Source organism: Barbus barbus (genome assembly GCF_936440315.1).
Source record: "Barbus barbus genome assembly, chromosome: 22".
NCBI lineage: Eukaryota > Metazoa > Chordata > Actinopteri > Cypriniformes > Cyprinidae > Barbus > Barbus barbus.
Window position 1 is genome coordinate 19,901,440 of NC_136750.1, and position 19,731 is coordinate 19,921,170.

General features: G+C 36.0%; 3 protein-coding genes across 5 annotated transcripts in view; all 3 read right to left on the reverse strand.

Annotated features, from left to right (window-relative positions):
- Positions 1 to 444: 444 nt before the first annotated feature.
- On the reverse strand, positions 445 to 9,077 carry LOC306888752 (mortality factor 4-like protein 1). Of its 3 annotated transcripts, none has more exons than XM_079447184.1 (12): positions 8,910 to 9,077; positions 7,892 to 7,938; positions 7,504 to 7,571; positions 5,838 to 5,924; positions 5,564 to 5,644; positions 5,375 to 5,400; positions 5,013 to 5,101; positions 4,811 to 4,912; positions 2,290 to 2,378; positions 1,961 to 2,133; positions 1,649 to 1,733; positions 445 to 1,455 (listed from the first exon to the last, which is right to left on the reverse strand). In XM_079447184.1, exons 1-12 carry the CDS (start codon positions 8,947 to 8,949, stop codon positions 1,371 to 1,373), a joined length of 972 nt encoding a protein of 323 aa, XP_079303310.1. In that variant the 5' UTR covers positions 8,950 to 9,077; the 3' UTR covers positions 445 to 1,370. The 3 variants fall into 3 exon arrangements, with proteins under 3 accessions (XP_079303310.1, XP_079303311.1, XP_079303312.1); XM_079447185.1 differs by having other exon boundaries at positions 1,042 to 1,455; positions 5,816 to 5,924; positions 8,910 to 9,064; XM_079447186.1 differs by lacking the exons at positions 7,504 to 7,571; positions 7,892 to 7,938; positions 8,910 to 9,077 and adding an exon at positions 7,120 to 7,203 and having other exon boundaries at positions 1,042 to 1,455.
- A 1,162-nt stretch (positions 9,078 to 10,239) lies between these two features.
- rxfp3.3a3 (relaxin family peptide receptor 3.3a3) lies at positions 10,240 to 11,283 on the reverse strand (the record flags this gene model as incomplete). Its single annotated transcript, XM_079446296.1, has 1 exon — positions 10,240 to 11,283. The coding sequence occupies one exon, from the start codon at positions 11,281 to 11,283 to the stop codon at positions 10,240 to 10,242; it is 1,044 nt and encodes a 347-aa protein (XP_079302422.1).
- Positions 11,284 to 13,069: 1,786 nt separating this feature from the next.
- The window catches only part of LOC306888771 (E3 SUMO-protein ligase PIAS1-like), a 34,140-nt gene continuing 27,478 nt past the window's right edge, over positions 13,070 to 19,731 (reverse strand). Inside the window, exons 11-14 of the mRNA XM_079447211.1 lie at positions 18,948 to 19,128; positions 16,431 to 16,570; positions 15,695 to 15,735; positions 13,070 to 15,509 (exon numbers count right to left, since the gene is read on the reverse strand). Coding sequence (XP_079303337.1) covers positions 15,192 to 15,509; positions 15,695 to 15,735; positions 16,431 to 16,570; positions 18,948 to 19,128 — 680 coding nt within the window. The 3' untranslated portion in view covers positions 13,070 to 15,191. The remainder of the gene's footprint in view (positions 15,510 to 15,694; positions 15,736 to 16,430; positions 16,571 to 18,947; positions 19,129 to 19,731) is intronic.

The following is a 19,731-nucleotide window of genomic DNA, read 5'->3' on the forward strand; positions in this document are numbered from 1 at the left end:
AACTGTGTAACTATGAGCCAATCGGCGTGCACTGGGAGTCTCCGTATGAAGAAAAGCTGATTCACATGATTTGTGGGAGATTCCACAGACTCTACAGATGCCTTCAAAACCAGCTCGACAATGAGTGTTTGTTTTGGATACAGCTTCGAGCTAGTCCTGTTTGCAAACTTGTAAACACAGTTGCGTCATCAGTGGTTGATTGGAAAAATGGCTATTTTTTTAATTCATCATATGATTTAAACATGCATTTATGATATTGCACTTTTTGTGGAAACGCCTAGATATATGCGCTACCACGGACCTGTTGTCCATATACCAGGTTTTAAAGACATTGCTCTCACAAAATAAAGGCCATTAATTTTCAGGTTTCAGTTATTAATGAAAGTATAAATGATCCATTATAGCGCCACCTAGTGTCTGTAAAAAGTGTGTGTGATTGGTTTGGCTTCCAAATTCTTTTATTTACTGTCCAAACAGAAAGAAAAAAAGAAACAATCTCACACCTCTAGATATGACCCAAGCTTTTTGCAGCTTCTTTACGGAAGTAAAGTCTGTCATTTTATGATGTTTGAGTGGCTCCAGCTCAAATCTGGGAACTCGCCAAATCCAGTAGACAAACCGGTTTCAAACATGAGCCTCTTGAAAGACCTCATTCATTCCACCCTTAAAACATGTTCCATGTAACAGCAGCCACCCAAATAGAGCGTATTCATTGCCTTTGCCATTGTATTTCTCAAAAAGCAGTTCTACAAGTGTTTTAACGGTCACTGCAGTGTGTTTGGTGAAGCTAAGCTACACTCTCAAGTTAGCCAGTGCTGCTAGGTGGTTGCAGTATGCTGTAAAATTATATTCATCAGTACTGTAACATGCTCTTTACATTTCATAATATATTTCAGATAACATACTCAATTTACCATTACAAACCACCCAAATGTATATTAGACTGAAGCAAGCAAACTAAAGAGTTTTTTTTTTTTTTTTTTTTCACGAAAACTGGCAAGAGTCTAGTGCAGTTGAAAAAAAAAAAAAAAATGCAGCAGTCACAGCTGAGAAGAACAATTTATTGACTAACATGTTTGGCAAAAAAAAAAAAATAAAAAAAAAAAGATGCAGCATTTCAACTATACATGACCAGGTTCTGTTCATCAGTAATACATGAACTAAAATAAAACTGATCAATAAAATGGGAGCAATTACCAGCAGCTTTCTGAAGAGATTTAATCCTTATCTGGAATACCAGACATCATCCTTACAGTACTGAATCAATATCGACTGATGTTGTGGGCACTAAGATCTTCCACAAGACTGATGAATGGATAAAAAAAAAAAAAAAAGGGGGATCAGAAAGTAGCACCAAATATCCTTTGCCCTCAGACAGCTTTGCGATGATATTCTGGAGGTGCAACCTCATAGTCACTTGCACTGAACAAAGACGATGAATTCTTCACCAAATACCTAAATTGAGAATAAAAGTCAGTTACTTTCTGCAAGTGATGTATAAAGATCCATTTTCTAATAAACTGCATTGCTTCATTGAAAACTAGTGCACAATATCATCATAAAATGTCTTATTACTAACCCAACATCCTAAGAAAGTTACTCAAATTTTCAAAACAAATTCAAATTATTAAAACAGATTTCTGCTTACTTTAAAAAATCTTGTAGGTAGCTGAGAAGCAGGGCCAGACTCTTCTCATCAAGAGGTGTGTAGGCCAGCATTGCTCCAATTCTCACTGTCAGGGGACACAAAAGAGGCTATAAAAACACCAAATTACTAATAATGTCAATTAAAACATTCTCTGAGATAGACACTGATTAAAGCATCTTCCTATAACAATTTGTAGCATTCAAATCTCACATTTGACATTGTTTTTTCTAAAATATCTGAAATTGACTGGTTGCTCTGATGTTAAAAAGGTACAATTAGGTTTCAAAATATAATTAGCATTTAAGTTCATACCAAAAAGCCTCAGAAGGTGCGGCGCTCCGTAGATCTTCGACATGGATGTATCTGGATGGTTTGCTAGGATCTCTGCATACTGCGGCCTCTCAAACTTGTATAGGAGCTGCGTGCCCAACATGACATTGAAGTACTCGCGGATTCCAGCAACCACCTCATTCACGGCAAATTCCCTGAGTAGAGATCAAGTATCTCTTTAGAAACTCTTTACATCTTATTTGTGAATTTCTACAACAAGGATGGATTTACACAACAAATGAATCATTTGTACAATGGTGATTTCAACTACCTGGCTAAGAATTATTTTTACATATAGCATACAAACATACTTGTTATCACAGTTTCCTCTTGATTTCTTGTAAGTTGCATAGTCCTCAAGGACATCATCTACATTCCTTTTTGCAGGCAAGTGAAAAAGCTAAACAAAAAAAAGAAATAAAACCACAAATATTTTCACAATGCACATTAAGGCATGTTTACACAGTGTCAGAATTAGCGTAATTACAAGATTCCGACTTGTAAAAAAATAATGTCTTCATAGAACCCATAATTACAACCTATAAATTCTGTGGAAGCTGCAACAGTAAAATGTAGTTCAGTAGTTACCTTTGTAATATTTTTGTTCATTAATGCATAAAACTAATGACTAACATTAATGTCTGAATAATGCAGTTATCTAAAAAATAAATAGACCAAAAACACTTTAACATGAATAGCACGTAGTTAAATACATTTAATATCCTACTAAAACTATACGTTTACTAATAATCTATTTTCATAATTGTTTGCCTGATGGATTGTAGTTTTGTCTGTGATTACTCATATTACAAATTCATTTTACTTTAGAGATTATTTTTGCATTTCTTTCCTTTAGTATATACAGTGCCCTCCAAAAGTATTTGAACAGTAAAGACAAAATTGCTCTGTTGGCTGTGAAGTCAAGACATTTACAAATATGATTAAAAGATGAATATGAGAAAACTACAGAATGTCACATTTTATTATTGGGTGATTCAACACGTTTTACCAGCTAAGAAGATCAGCACTTTTTGAGTTTCATCCCTCTATCTGATGTGAACATAAGTACTGGAACAATTGCCTCACAGGTCTTTCTAAGTGATCAGCTGTGTCCTGTTGCATTGATTCTTCAGATATTAAAAGCCGGGAATGTGTCGTATCCGTTATATCCATTACTTCTTTATTCTGAATCTTGCATTCAATGATGACACACACAAACCAGGATGAAGACGAGGGAGCTGACTTTCAGAGAAAAGCAAGCAATTTGGATGCTAAAAGAAAAGAGGAAGTCAGTTAGAGCTCTAGCAAAAACAAAGGGCATGGAGAAATCAAGAGTTTGGAGACCACCAGTGACACCAGCAACCAACAATGACCTGATCGGCTGAGAAAACAACAGTAGTTGATGACAGACAAATCATAAGAGCTGTGAAAATGAACCCTAAAAGACGTGTCTGTAAAATCACCAACAACTTCCAGAAAGCTGGGGTGATGCTCTGACAATCTACTGTCCTCAGGAGACTTTGACACAGAATTACAGATGCTACACAGCAAGATGCAAACCTCTGACCAGCACAAAAAATAGAAAGGCAAGATTAGAGTTTGCAAAAAAGCACAAAGGTGAGCCAGAAGAGTTTTGGAACTGTGTTTATGGACCGATGAGACAACGATGAACCTTTATCTAAGTGATGGGAAAGCAAAAATGTGAAGAAAAAAAGGGAACTGCAATGATCCCAAGCATACAGACTCATCTGTAAAGCATAGTGGAGGTGATGTCATGGCATGGGCATGCATGGCTGTCTCTGGAACAGGCCCTCTCAACTTTACTGATGACTTAATGTATGATGACAGTAGCAGAATTAATTTGGAAGGGTACAAAACCATCTTGCCTACCAATATTCAAGAAAATATTGCCATCCACCAGATTCATTAGGAAGTGCTTCATATTGCATCAGGACAATGAACCAAAACACCCTGCCAAGAAATTTATAAGGGAAAAGAAATGGAAAGTCTTCGATTGCCAAGTCAATCTCCAGATTTAAATCCGATTGAACATGAATTTCACCAGCTGGAGAGGAGAGTAAAGGCAGAAACTCCCCAAAACAAGCAACAATTGGAATTGGCTGCATTAAAGGCTGGGAAAAGCATTTCAAAGGATGAGACCAAGAGTCTGGTGATGTCTATGAGTCACAGACTCACTGCTGTGATTGTGCGCAAGGGATCTGCAACTAAATAATAGCTTTTAATCTTTTATATCTGCCTTATGTTCAACTGTCCCAATACTTATGCTCACATCAATGAGTGGGATGAACTCTAAAAGTGCTGTTCTTTTAATTTGGTAAAACGTGTGTGTTGAAACGGCTAATAATAAAATGTGACATTCTGTAGTTTTGTCTCATATTCATTTTTTAATCATATTTGCAAATGTCTTGACTCTACAGCCAACAGAGCAGTTTTGTCTTTACTGTTCCAATACTAATGGAGGGCACTGTATATACTTAAACTCAGGTCACCCTAGAATTGCATAATTCCAAGTCTGATAACAGCTCAGAGTAGAACGTCACAAATTGTCATCTAGAAATTACGCTAATTACGACATTGTGTGTGAAGTTGAACTTACCATTATATTTCAAAACTCAAAATTAAATTGTACGACCAATTTATGCAGATATACAGGAAATTTTCAGCAAATGTGCAGTTGGAAAAAATTCTCATCATAACTGTCTAGTTGCTGCTTGAAACAGCATTCTGTAGTTTAATTATTATGCAATATAGTTGAATGAAGAGAAGTGCAGGAGTTGGATTGGATGAGCATGGGATGATGTTTGTCGTTACCTGCTTCTGTCTAGTGATCAGGTCCCAGTCATCTACCAGCCATGGTTTTAACTCTTCAGGAATTTTTACCTTCACTTCTACTCTGTTAATGAAAGTCTCCTCCTGCATACAAAACCAGTTTGGGAGTCAAAAACAGCCTCACTTTTATCTTCTGTTAAAACACCAACTCTAAATAATTTAAATGGGCTTTGAACTGACATACACTCTCCACAGTTGGGTCAACACGTGCCCTCTTCTTGCGTGGGGGGTGAGGCATGTCCCCAGTGCTAGTGCCCTCTCCAGCACCTGGTGCTGAGAAGCAAACAAGACAAGAGATTGTTATCAGTTAATAAATCAATGACTCCAAACCACATAATGTATAATAATAATAATAAAATAATTTTATTGCATCTGCAACTACTTTAACGTTTTGACACATACAACTTTGAGAACAACATGACATGTGTAAACTTACTGTGAAACTCTTTAAATGGTTATTTAAATACATCTATACTCAGAAGGTTCAATCAAACTGCTTTGGCAGGTCAAAATACATCAGTATTTGCATAGCGAAAAGGAACTTACTCTTTTGCTTGTTCTTCTTTGTTTTTCTAGTGAAATGAATAGAAAGGCCGTGGTTAAATATTTGCACCAGTAAACATGAGTTTGCCGGGGTTTTTTGACAGTTAATTTAAAAACAAATCTAGGTGAGGCAAGAAGCAGAATTCATTTGAGGGCACTTCAAACAGTAAAAGCTGACAAAGTAACACTCACACATCTACATTTTTTTGCTGCACAGCAGCGATTTTCTTGCTCGGTGCGACACCCCTCATCCTTCCCTCAACATAATGGTCTCTGAAAACAATATTTTGCATTAAAACTTCTTTCATCAAAAGACAAACATACATCACAGATTGCATAAACCATTTCTTGATCCACTAGAATAACAAAAAATAACAGGGATATAGAAGCGTTGTGTGCATTAATTAATTGATTTATTTGAAAGATGTGTTTTATGCCACGTACTCGTTCTAAATTTATTACTCACTGATTTGCCTTCTGAAGCTCTTTCTGTTTCTGCAGGTTACTGTCCACATATTTGAGCACACGGCTTTCAGGAACCCATTCGTCCCAGCTAGAAACACATTGTACACACATTCTTAGAATTAGGTCATCAAATCACATGGTAATTGGCAGAAACTACATTAACCATTTTAACTTGTATAACAGGGATTTTAAATGTGTCCTAACTACCACTGAATTTTCATCCATTCAAACCAGCATCTTGAATAGAGTCATGGCCAAAAATATCGGCACCCTTGGTAAATATGATCAAAGGCGGCTGTGAAAATTTATCTGCATTGTTAATCCTTTTGATCTTTTATTTTTTTTTAAATCACATGGCTTCCTGGTTTCACAGAAATATAAATAGGAGGGAAAACAAAGCCCAAATTCCCTTATTCATCCATCACAATGAGAAAAAACAAAGAATATATTTCCGATGTGCAGCAAAAGATAATTTAGCTTCACAAATTAGTGAAGTGGCTTTAAGAAAAGAGCTAGAGCGATGAAAATTTCCATTTCCACCATCAGGGCAATAATTAAGAATTTCCAATCAACAGAAAATGTTACGAAACTGCCTGGAAGAGGACTTGTGTCTATATCGTCCTAATGCACGGTGATGAGGAGAGTTTGAGAGGCTAAAGACTCTCCAAGGACCACAGCTGGAGAATTACAGAAAATAGTTGAGTCTCGGGGTCAGAAAACCTTAAAAAAAAAGTCAAACAGCACCTACATCACCACATGTTGTTTGGGAGGGTTTCAAGAAAATTTCTCCTAGCTTATCCAAAAACAAACTCCAGCATATTCAGTTATCAGACACAACTGGAACTCGCTTCTATGGTCAGATGAAACTTAAAAAAAAAAAAAATAATAAATAAATAAAAAAAAAACAAGAGAGCTTTTTAGCAGCAAACACTCAAGATGGGTTTGGTGAACACAGGGATAAAAAGTACCCCATGTGTACAATTTTTGATGTTGTGGGCCTATATTTCTGCTGGAGGTCCTGGACATCTTGTTTAGACACATGGCATCATGGATTCTATCAAATACCAACAGATAAAAAAAATCAATAAGTGACTGAATCTGTAAGAAATCTTATAATGGGCCATGTTTGGATCTTCCAACCATACAATAATCCAAACACAAACCTCAAAAACAACACAAAAATGGGTCACTGAGCACAAAACCAAGCTTCTGCTATGGCCATTCCAGTCCTCTGACCTGAACCCTATAGAAAATGAGTGAGGTGAACTGAAGAGAAGACGCACCAACATGGAGCTGTGAATCTGAAGGATCTGGAGAGATTCTGGATGAAGGAATGGTCTCTGATCTCTTGTCAGGTGTTCTCTAACCTCATCAGGTATTATAGGAGGAAATTTAGAGCTGTTAAACTGGCAAATGGAGGTTTCAAAAAGTATTGAATAAAAGGGAGCCGTTAATGGTGGCCAATGTGTATTAGAGAAAAACATTTATTTCATAATGATATTTTCCCCCCCATTTTAAATTCTTATTATCCAATGAAAAGTTAGATTTGTGTGATTCTTTTAATAAAAGATCAAAAGGATTAACCATGCAGATAAGTTTTCAAGCCTTCTTTGATCATATTTACCAAGGGTGCCGATATTTTTGGCCATGACTGTACATAGACTTACTTCTTATTCCATCCACTGTAATGAATAAAGTATTTCACTTGTTTGTCCTTGATATTGATTCTTACACACTGTGAGGAAAGACAAAATACGTATAAACATCCAAATAATCCTTCAGAAGACGACGGTTCAAAACTTATAAAAATGACAAATACAATTTAAATAATGTTGAACATTAAAATACAACACAACCTGGGGGAAGAAAACAGCCCATTCACATGAAAATAAATGAGAATAACAAAACATCTTAAGCTCTAAGGTTTAAAAATAAAAACAACTGTGCCTATTTTACTCAACTTAACACAGAAAACAATATCAAAGGCATAAATCCTTATCAATTAAACCACTACAAAGGAGGATGCAAAATGGCATGAATGATTCAGACAGATACCTTAGCTTCGTATAGCAATGGCCCATGAAAGCACAGCACTCGTTCACCTGAAATACATCAGAAACATAATGACGTTTAATTATATGAAAGCGTGTAAAAGCACACGATCATGTTTATTGTTTATATTTTAATATGCTTTCAAAACAGGTCATAACAAAAATTTTAAAATACATTAATATAAGTGTTTATTGCAATTTTCCAATTTCTGCCTGCTTATTTAAAATCCAAGCAATTTGCATTTCTATTAAATAATTCCAAATGAATTCTTAGCTTAAAATGTTTCCGCAAGTTTTAATAAAATGCTATTTAGTCAACTAAACAGGTTTCCTGTGTGTATGTACAAATGTCATACAACCAAGTTTGATTTGTTAACATTTTAGGTATTAAACTCGCCCTATCAGTCAAATCCTCGGTTAACTCTCAGTGTTTATTATCAGCTCATTACAAATCGACAGTTAATTGCTTTGATTCAATGAATCAAAGCAATTAACTAATCGTTTAGAGGGTCACTGTACCTAAATATTCGACTCCGCAGAATGCTTCGTTCAGTAGCCGGACCTCGCTAGTGGTTGTTTAATGAGTTCAAGCCTCTATAGTCTCAATAGCGACATAAATCATTTAAAACCGCTCTAAGCTGACATTCCTAGCATTATGTTATGGATGGCAATATATAACCATTCCCGCCAGGACTTCAATGTTATAACAGGAGCTTCCTGTAAACAAGGCCTGCTACAAGCTAATGGGCTACATAGACAACAGCTAATGTTTTGAATCAGAAACACGCAGCGGTGTGCTTGTATAAACACTGCTACATAGAAAGCGTGCATGCGCTTGACTGCTGATAAACAAATCTGCACAATTCATAGAAAGCAATTAGCACTGCTCGCTAAAACTGCTTTTCTATACACATCTTGCTGTGTACACGCGCCATTGTGCAGCGCCCGCTTCCTTTGCGCGGCTGAATGAGAGGAGATGCCGAACAACTGAGGAGACAAAGCTTTCCTATAGCGAATCTTACCTTCTTGAAATTTAGGTTTAGGGTCCTGTTTAGGCGCCATTCACAGATTAAACAATAAAAATAGCTGGAAAATCAAATCCAGGCATTGCCAGCTCCGATTTAATCCACACAGGGTGAAGGCGCCGCGCTGCGTGTCTATGACGCACTTTTTTGGCGCCCCTGTCAGGTGACTCCCATCTATGACTCCCATTATAAGCACCGTTTAGCCAGCAGACACTGCTTACGGAAAATCATTTAGAGCAATATTACATTTGTGTTTGTATTGTAGTATGTATTCATATTTTTTCATTTGTGTTACATGTGCAATGTAAAATATAAATGTTCACAGTTGTGATAATTTATTTGTTTGTTTTTATTGTAGCAGGCTATTTTTCTTGTCATTATATATATATATATATATATATATATATATATATATAAATTAAGTTGTAAAAAAAAGGGCATGAGTATTCTTAAGTGTCTGCGTGTAGTGCAGTGAATTTAGATGATTACAATATTATTTAAACAGTTTAAATTAAATAAACCATCAAAATATCTCTTTAATAGGTCCATAGTTCATAAATCTGTTCCATTTTATCTGATGGTCTTTCAACAAAATAGTCTTATATAGTTTTATAATTATTAGGACACTTATTAGGCATTATTCATATTTCTTATGAAATTTTACAAATGAAAAGTCCTCTTTAAAATGATTTCCTATGTCCTCTTTAAGAAACTCTTGTCCAGTTACTGACACAGATTTGTTTAATAGGTTTTGGGGTACAAGGAATTCTTGTGATGTTCATGATATTGTCTTTCTGTCAGCAGATGTGGAGTTTTCCCATGTATGTAACGTGAAACTATATGGTCAGAAGTGGACTACACCAATAATGATTTATTCATATTATGTCAACCTATACACAACTGGGGATATACTTCTGTTTTACAATATTTTAGTATTTGAAAACACAGCCTGTTTTTGTTTTAAGTCATTTTCAAACATACATTTGTTTCATTTTTCAGTTTAACAAAAGATAACATTGTTTAAATTACAGAAAGACCCACAATGACCCATATAAGACCCATCATTTCCAGCTTAATCCTTCATTGGTTCTTTAATGCAGTCAATAAATTCCATCTCTCTAAAGAATAATTATTGATGCAACTAAATAAGCTAATAATAATGTATTACTGGTGGTAGTAATACATCGTTTTATAATAAATTGTAAAAAAAGAGAGAAAATACATATTCCACTTATTTTATATATATATATATATATATATATATATATATATATATATATATATATATATTTGCATATAAATTATTATTTTCTCATTTTAATATGGTTCATGCATGCCTTCCAGATTTCTGAAAACGCCTCTTTAATAACCAAGGGGCAATATTTGACAAACAATTTTTCAGTTTCTTTCTCAATGCCTTTCTCGTAAGACAATATATAAACGGATTTAAGCAACTATTAGTATGAGCTAAGCAAACAGTAACGGGGAATACATAAGTATGGACAACATAATACGCCTCATCCCAGTGAATCACGTTCAACTTTACCAAAACACCCCAAAATGTAATTGCGTGGTTCGGCATCCAGCAAAGAAAGAATGAAAGAACCACGACTGTGATATATTTGGTGACATGAATCCTGCGCTTTGAATGACTGTTATTCAGATTTCGCTTTCTCACAAATCTCAGAAGCAGCAAATAGGACACGGAAAGGATCAACATGGGCAAAACAAAAGCAACCAGGATTTTTTGCAAATGATAAAATGCTAGCCAATAATGTCCGGCAGGAAACTTCAGTAAGCAGAGCTTCTCTCCAGCCACGTCGGTGACAGTGGAGAAAATAGACGTTGGCGCGGTGGCGACGGTAGCAAAGACCCACAAAAATGCGCAAACCCATTTGACAGAGCAGGATGTTGGGGGACGGACCCTGTTCTTGGTGGCTGAAGCCACGGAGCAGTATCGAGTGATGCTCATAGTAGTGAGGAAGAAGACGCTGGCGTACATGTTCATCACAGTGACCGACAGTATGATCTTGCACATGGCGTCTCCAAACGGCCAGCTGAAATCCAGAGCTGTATCCACCGCCCAAAACGGCAAAGTCAGGACGAACTGGAGGTCTGTGACAGCTAAATTAATGATGAAAACATTAATGGTGCTGCTCTGTCTGCAGTGTTTCACTCTCATGATGAAAAGGACGAGCGAATTCCCAACTAAGCCTATTGCGCACACGAGAATGTACACCACTGAGATCATGATCCTCAGGACCGGGCTCCTGTCCGCGGTCACGTCTATGTCCTCCAGATTTCCAAATGTGACATGACCCTGAGGGGTTCGGTTAAACACCCTGCCGCTGCTGTTGAAAGGGTCACCCATGTTTAAGCATCGAATAGCGCGTTCCAGCTGCGCTCAGCCAGCGTTCAGCTGTGTTGAAGACGCTTTCTCAGCGGTTTGCCCACCAACCGTGCATGCGCTTCTACATATTTATTCATAGATACACGCGTTTTGCTATTACCCGCCCTTGCAGGGCAAAGATTGGTTGGAGAGTTTTGACATGTATGTCAGCTGGTGGGAATTGTGGGGGTTTAAACCCTTGGGAATGCGGGAGGGGATTTAAGTACGTTTTTATACGCATACGTAGGTCTATATCTGCGTTTCAAGTGGGGTTCCAAAACATTTTTAATGATCACAAAAGTTAGATTACAAGTTTGGGCGTGGATTTTTCCTGGCATAAAGAGATGCTTGCGAAGAGTAACAGCAGCAGCGATGTAACCAAGCTTTCACAGTGATGCACACACATTTTTAAGTCAAATTTAAGTAATTAAGTAAATCTACTTAACTTATGTAAAATTAAAGGAAATAAGTCAATTTAACCTGGCCAGTTAGAGTTTGATGAGTAATGTCTTCTTAGTTATTATGAGTTTACCCTACAATACTAAAGTACATTTCACTTTGTCACGGTTTGTAAACTCTACTCAAATAATATAGCACTGAAAAAAAACAAAAAAAACATTATTGAAGCATGTGGTTCAGTTACAAACATGTAAGCAAGCAAACAGACAGCTTATTATCCTTTTTAAGGTAATATACCTATTCAACAGAGTCTATTCAATATGGGTCATTTTGAGTTGAGTCACAAAGCAGCACTAAACCTAACAACAAAATCAACCATAAAACAGGGTAAATACAACTTGAAGACAGTCAAAAACCTTAATTATTCATGCCCCAGTGTATGATGGGAACAATGGGATCATAACTTTGATATTTATTTATAGATTAAACAAACATTTCCAAATAAAATGTACTTATGAGTTTGAACTTTATTTCTACAAGCTTAAATTGAGTACTAATATAGAATTTACTTTTTTTTCTTTTTTTGGCTGAACTGAATTATTTAATAGAAATTACATTTGTTTTTCCGTAGTATTTACTTCACCACAAAATTGTTATCAGCGTAGAGAGCACAAATATAACAAAAATATTCTGCGTTTATTCATTACCTACACTCGGATGAACCTCAAAAGTACCCCTAAAATATAGAAATAATAGAATATCACTGAAAAATACGGTTAAAAAAGTAAAACATTTGCCCTATCTTTATGGATTTGTTCACACAGTATAACCTTGTATGACTATGACAATATTCTCATATTTATCTGTTTGAAAGTAGTTTAGAAATCTACTAGTCCATAAACTTTTATAAAAAATCAATGTATTTCTATACATATAATTAAAAATATGAATACTAATTTTATTATTAGTAAAATCTATATTATATGAATACATAATATATAAATATATCAAAAAGTGCTTGTGATCAATGTGTAACATTTTGTGCATTTGTGATGAGCAAATACTCATAATCAAGAAAATCTGCTGATTTAAATGACACCAGCTTTTCACAAATCAAATTATAAACCACAAGTGAAAAGTAATAGTGATTTAACTAATTTGTCTTTTTTAAACATAGGCTACTTTTAATTTCTGTGTGATAGTGATTTAGAACCTGCAATGTATTAAATATTTAATAACTATTTAATATTTAATAACTCACCCCATGCACACCTGAGAAATAACCCTTTTTTTCCTCATGGTTATAGAGCTGAACACAGAAAATAACCTTCATTTTGCAACCAAGGTCAAACAAAAAGACCAAAAATACAGAGAAGACAGAAATAGAAAATATTTAATGTATTTGTTTTATTACAGCTAAACCGCTCTCTACATAAACAAGTAACATTCATTAAGTAAACAATGTATCCCAATTCAAATAAATAATTCATATAATATTTTGTACAAACTGGTATTGGTTTCCTGTACATTATGATTTCTCTCATAGCGTACCATACAGTAAGAGAAGAACTTAAGGCAGAGAGTTCATATTTGCCAGTTACTGGTACAGCTATAACAGACAGACTGTCTAGTGGTATATTTCAAGGACGTAGCGGATCAGTGGGCACATGAAATGTATGATTTCAGTGCAATGTTGAATGGGAGATTTATGTAGAATGACGGCGGTCTCAATTTTGTGTGCGATCAAGTAACTCAGTGCAAAGGTAAAAATATATAAATTAAACAAGCATGGGTTCATCAATCCAATTGTTAATTTGCAACACTGAAGACAAAAATCACTCATTTAGAAAGGTTAGTGGATTCTTTTGTATACTGGCTGTCATCAAGAGATTAAAAATGTGCTAATGTTCACCCAGGCCTAACATTAGCTGTTCCACAACCTTTTTTTTTAATGCACGAGAATCAATGACAAACAGCTGTCACATTATAATGCAGCCAGAGGATGTGCACAGGCAGCTGGCTTTTATCCTGTTTAATTTCAACCTAAGTTGAATGTGACAGCAAGTATGATTGTGGAATTAATGCCTCAGATGTCTCATATAGTACAAATATGAGAGAAAGAGACGAGGACACGTAATTAGCTACTTGTACAATGCAAAGAAAGTGTTAAGAGCTCTTGAAAGAATTACGAAATAAATGCATGAAAGTAATGCGTGATCAAACAAATAGTAAAAGTATAATACATAGATAAAATAAATAAATTCAATTTTAAACAGACGAAACAGACAGCACAGATTTTGTTGCAATAAGGTCACCTTCCAAGCACAATTAGAAAATCTATAAATCGTAGCCCACCTGAAACCCAAACCACACAGACCTTGAGAAAATGATATTTCGTACATGCCGTTCTCGACATTTAAAATGGAATAACGACATTCACTGGAGGAGACACCAAATGGAAATGGCAAGTGCGTTTAGCCATTTTTACACAAAGCTGTCAACTGGCGTTCGATAGCTGGAATCTTGGGACCAAATTTGGATCCTAAGGTCTGCTGGCGAGGGATATTACACTTCTGTAAGGTTCCTGTCTTGAGGAAATAATTAACATCTGCACTACGGCTACTGCAACATCGTTCTGGTTATTTTTCTGTCATATCTGCAACAAACTAAATGAGGTATGCTATAGTGTCTGATACCCTCAGCGCTGTTTTTGCGAATCACACCTCGTCTTTTGAGGTTTAGTTCAGACAAACATCAAAGGATATGAGATTATGAAAAAAAAAAGTACAAGAGTTTACCTCAGGTGCTAACCAACAAAACTGGGCACTGAAAGCGAACTCCACTTCTTACATACTTAATGTGGTGATGGATGAGAAAGAATGTGCAACTGGAATAAGACGTGACCTCTGTCGACTCTTCAAGCATGTCGTGGCTAGATTCTGTATTGGCATAAGGGAATGCTTCTGTACAGCATACATCCTACATAACTTATAAGCAATAATAAATTACCTGCACTGGATAATGGCATTAAATAATTTGATGTTCCCTCGCTGATCAAACAATGGCTGAGGGAAAGAGTCTTAGAAAATAAAATGATAACGATGACTGCCATTCTATTACTTTGACTGAAATAATTATTTGAAGTGAAATAAAATAGCAAAAAGTATAAAAGTTACAGAATAAGATAATCAAGGAACAACACAGAGCAGTGAAAAACATCTTCAGTATCCATGGAGAAAATACCAACTGAAGTCACTCACTGGGTAGGCAGCGTCCAATTGTTTATATACAAAAGTAAAACTGAAAATAGATTTTTCTTCTCTGTACACAGCAATTTTATTCTTCTTTTTACAAAAGTCTTTGTTCTTTTTTTTTTCTCCCCACCTTCCATCCCATTCACATCTAAATTCGATCACGAGTGCACAAAGCTCCTTCAGCGTCCTCCTGTTGTTTGTGATAAAGGCTTGTCCAATTGCGGGACCCCGGCGTGGTCAGTCCAGTGAAATGACGTCGGAGATGGAGCCGTATATTACGGATGCGGCGGCATCGGAGCGCGAACGGGACACGTTGCTGTGTGGGTGGCTGTCTCTCAGACTGCTGGAGGACACTAGACTGCTGTTGCTTCCACTGCTGCTGCCCCCGCTGCCATTGGCTGGCACTAGCGAGCTGCTCGCCGGCGTCCCCGACTGCTCCAGGAAGAGCTGAGAGGAACCGTAGGGCATGAAGCGGTTCAGCAGCAGCTCGTGGTCTTCTGACGCCGATGCAGAAGCCGAAGCTGCAGCGGCAGCGGCCATGACCATGTTATAATGCTGCGGAGAGGTAGAGATGAACAACTTAAGCCTATGCTGATGTTTAATAAAAAAAGTTCTCTCTCAGTCAGATATAGGCCCTAGTGTATCTAATCCATTTAGTTTGGCACCAGATGTGGTTAAACATAGACATTTGTTTGAGCACAATGCTGCCCTCTAGCTGCTGTTTCAGAGAGTAAACCTACCTGGTGATTGTCCCCTTGTAAAAATGAGAAGAAATTCAGATCTGTAGAACAAGGAAAAAATTTGTTTGGCATAAATTTATGTAAAAATTTAAAATATTTTTACCAACAAAAAAAATTTTTTTTTTTTGATCACAACATTTTTTAAACTTTGAAATCACAGATTGAATATACAAAGATTACATGAACAAATTGTGTTTTTAAATTATGCATAGCAAATAATGAATTACAATCTATGACAACTACACTATCCTTCAAAAATTTGGGGTTAGTCATTTAAAAAAAAAATACATAGTTATTTAGCAAGCATGTATTAAATGCAGAAGCCTTTTATTACTTTCCAAAAGATTTCCATTTCAAATACATGCTGTTCTTCTGAACATTCTATTCAAAGAATCCTGAAAAAGTAATGCGTCTCAGTTTCCACAAAGACATTAAGCAGCACGACCGTTTTCAACACTGATAATAAGAAATGTTTCTTGAGCACCAAATCAATGATTTCTGCCATCACAGAAGTATATTCCATCTTAAAGTATATTTAAATAGAATATACGTTTTTTACTGTATTCGTGATTTAAAAAAAGCAGCCTTAGAAGCATAAAATAAATTTTAAATTCTTTCAAAATGTTACAGACCCCAAGCTTTTGAACGGTAGTGACAATGCAGGCAAATGAGCACGAACTATACATCATATTATCAATACACAATTTTTTTTTTTTTACTAAAATGATGACAATACCTGAGAGGTCACTGGGTGTGTGATAATAGTGACGGTAGTCCTGAATGAGAGGAGGAGGCGGAGGGATATAGTTTGTCTCCATTGCTGGCATGCTGGGAGCTCGTGCCAGTGGAGACGCCTGATGATGAAGATTTAACACCCTGCAGCAAAATATAACATCAAATAATTAGGAAAACTAGTCAGATATTAAAAGAATATTTTAAGTAACAAATACAATGGTTCCAAATATCATCAAAACAATTATAGAACCACACTTGAACATGTGATTTTATATGACAAAATATAAATCAAACTGGCATTTAAAATAACTCATTCACAAATACACTTTTTAACCTCCTGAGACCCTGTGTCCTCATACAAGGACATTATATTTAAGTGAATTCCTCTGTACAGGAGATCCAGATTTAAAACTGTGGCATGTATAGTCTCAGAGCACATTCAGGGCTTTTCAGAGATACTAAATATTTGGATGTTTCAACATGACCACACCCTCTCCTAGGTCTTCAAACATGTCTGATATTAATTTAGTGACACTCTTCTGGAAATATGATAATATTTTGTAATTATCATTTAAATCTGTCTAATTTTTAAACTGTGTCATAAATCAACATCTCAGGAAAATGTTATGAGGTTTCAAATCAAAATATGATTTTCTGTTATGAAACAGGACGTTGATTTCATTCATGTCCTTATATGAGGACACAAAGACTAAAAGCATGTTTATTACGCATTTTGGGAGACACAACAAATGAATAGGGAAATAAATTATATTTCAATGTTCTAGGAAATATTATATATTATTATGAAAATCTTGTCCATTATTACTCCCATTATTACACTTCTTTTTTTCATTATATGTTGCCCCCAAACAGGGCTGGGAAGGTTACTTTTAAAATGTATAGTATGTACTAAATGTATAGTTTAGTAACGTAATGTAAATACTTTAGAATACTTTGAATTTCTTAAGCTAAGTAACACAAGGGAACATGATGTCTTATTTTTGTTTTTTCCAACTCCAAATAAAAGTGACATCTACCAGTCATAAGATTTGTTTTCTTTGCATTTTTTTAACAACATCAGTTTTCCACCACATTTCTATGAAAAAAAAAAAAAAAAAAAAGTTGTCATTTAAATCTACCAATCAAATTCCATTTGAAAACAAGGAATGGGATTCCGTGCCGTTTCATGCTGCATTCCAAGCTTCAAAACGAATCCAAATACACCAAACATAAAAGTAGCCAAGTCATACAATAGATTTGTTTAATGAATGGACCAAACTTTAAGTGACTACTTCATAATCCTCTCTATGGAGAATCGATCGGCACAAAAGAATCGCTGAGTCAAAATTGACAGGGCTCGTTTCCCAAAGCAACTACGGTCGCAAGTAATGTCGTTGTAGTTCAACGTAATTTAACAACCACAGTTCGCTAATGATGCTTTTGGGAAACATACCCCAGATCTATCCAGTTTAATGTGAACCATTCACACTGGTTTCGTTAAACAAAAGAAATGATTCATTTAAAAGATTGACTCAAAATAATCATCTGTTCACGAAACGAATCATGAACTCTCATTACCGCGCCAAAGATGATCTGTTCTTGAAAATTACAGATGAACTTGTCTTTAATCAGAAGTCTTTATTCATTCGAAAAGCACACAAAGCTATTGTTTGACTTTATCAACTTTTATTTCATGCATGATTTGTATGGATCTGTTAACTGAATGCAAAGTGTGAATTCTAGGAGAATTTGGTGTCATTTTTCAATTAAGTTCTTAGAAATATTAAACGTAATGATAACCATTCAACACTCAAAATATGAGAAAATAGAAAAACGAGTTACTGGATAACATTTTTCAAAGATCAAGAACAACTTCCCTCAAGATGCTTTTTTATCCTTTGATGCTGATAGAAGTTTTGTTGCAGGTAGGCATTGCACTGCACTGATGTTACGTCCTTATTCAGATTTATAAACTAGTCTTTGTATTTCCATGAGAGAAAAAAGCTAATGGCTTTCTGTTGTGGCGTCCATTTTTGTGTCGTGATGATGTGCGTACTCTCACTACAAGTTGCTAAATGAACAGTTGCACTGTTTTTTTTTTTTTTTCCTCTTCAACGGAGAATCAGTTGCCTTATTGGTTCAAATCCCCAAAGTGTTTACTTAAATATTAAATTAAGAAATTACATTAAAATTCAAAGTAATCACTTTGGTAATCTAAAATACTTTTTGGATGTAACTGTAATTTGATTATCACCTATTTAAAATGTAATTATAACGAAATACAGTTACTCATATTTTGTATTTTAAATACTTAACACTGTTACATGTATTTCGTTACTCCACAGCCCTGCCCCCAAACCACATTAATATGCAAATTTGATTTAGTTTATAGATACATTGTATACAGTATAATGAGAAAACCATTTCATAAGCAAGCATTTCACAAAAACATTTGTTGGGTTTTAATTGGTAAAACAATAGACATGCTGTTCAATATAAATGAAAAATAAATTCTCACCCTTTGTTGACAGACGGGGAGGTTGGTGAAAGAGATGGACAGGCTCTTTTAGGTGGAGGCTCGTCATTATCTTCCTCATCTGAGGAGCTGTCCAGCGTCAGGTCAATCACCTCCACTCTCTTACTGCTACTGCTGTGGGACGAACTGTTTCTGTGGTCTGACATAAGTGACCGGCACGAGTCTTAAAGACAGAAGCATAAAAAATAGAACTTGAATCACTATGTACTTTACTATTGGCACTTTTCCACTGCGTGGTACGACTCGGCTCAGTTCGCCTCGGGTTGTGTTTCCACTGCAGTTTAGTACCGCTTTAGAGTGGGCGGGATTATTCACGTGTCGTTATAGCAGCGGCGCCTCTACTGCTGTGACTCCTGAAAAACTTTTTAATTCTGCGTCGCTCCATTAAGCTCTCGCTGGATCCGCTCCTCGGCTATCAACGAGAGGAATGTCTGTACTTCCTCAACAGACAACAAAACAGCCATTATTTGGTTATTAAAAGAAAGGTGCGCTCATTCAAAACAGTTGTGTTCGGTCCTTCACTGGCTGTGCTGATTTAAACCTAGCGGGTCTGTTGTGTCTCGTGCCGTGCGTCCAATGACGCAGGCAGTGACGATTTTCTCCGGCCAATCAGTGATCAGCAGACCGTTACACGTCACGTTTTGGTAACGGTACGGCTCGCTTGGAACCTCGGCCGAGGTGGTACTAAAAAAAGTACCAGGTACCAGGTACTGTACCCAGTGGAAAACCCCCCAAAAGTGAGCCATACTGAACCGTACCATGCAGT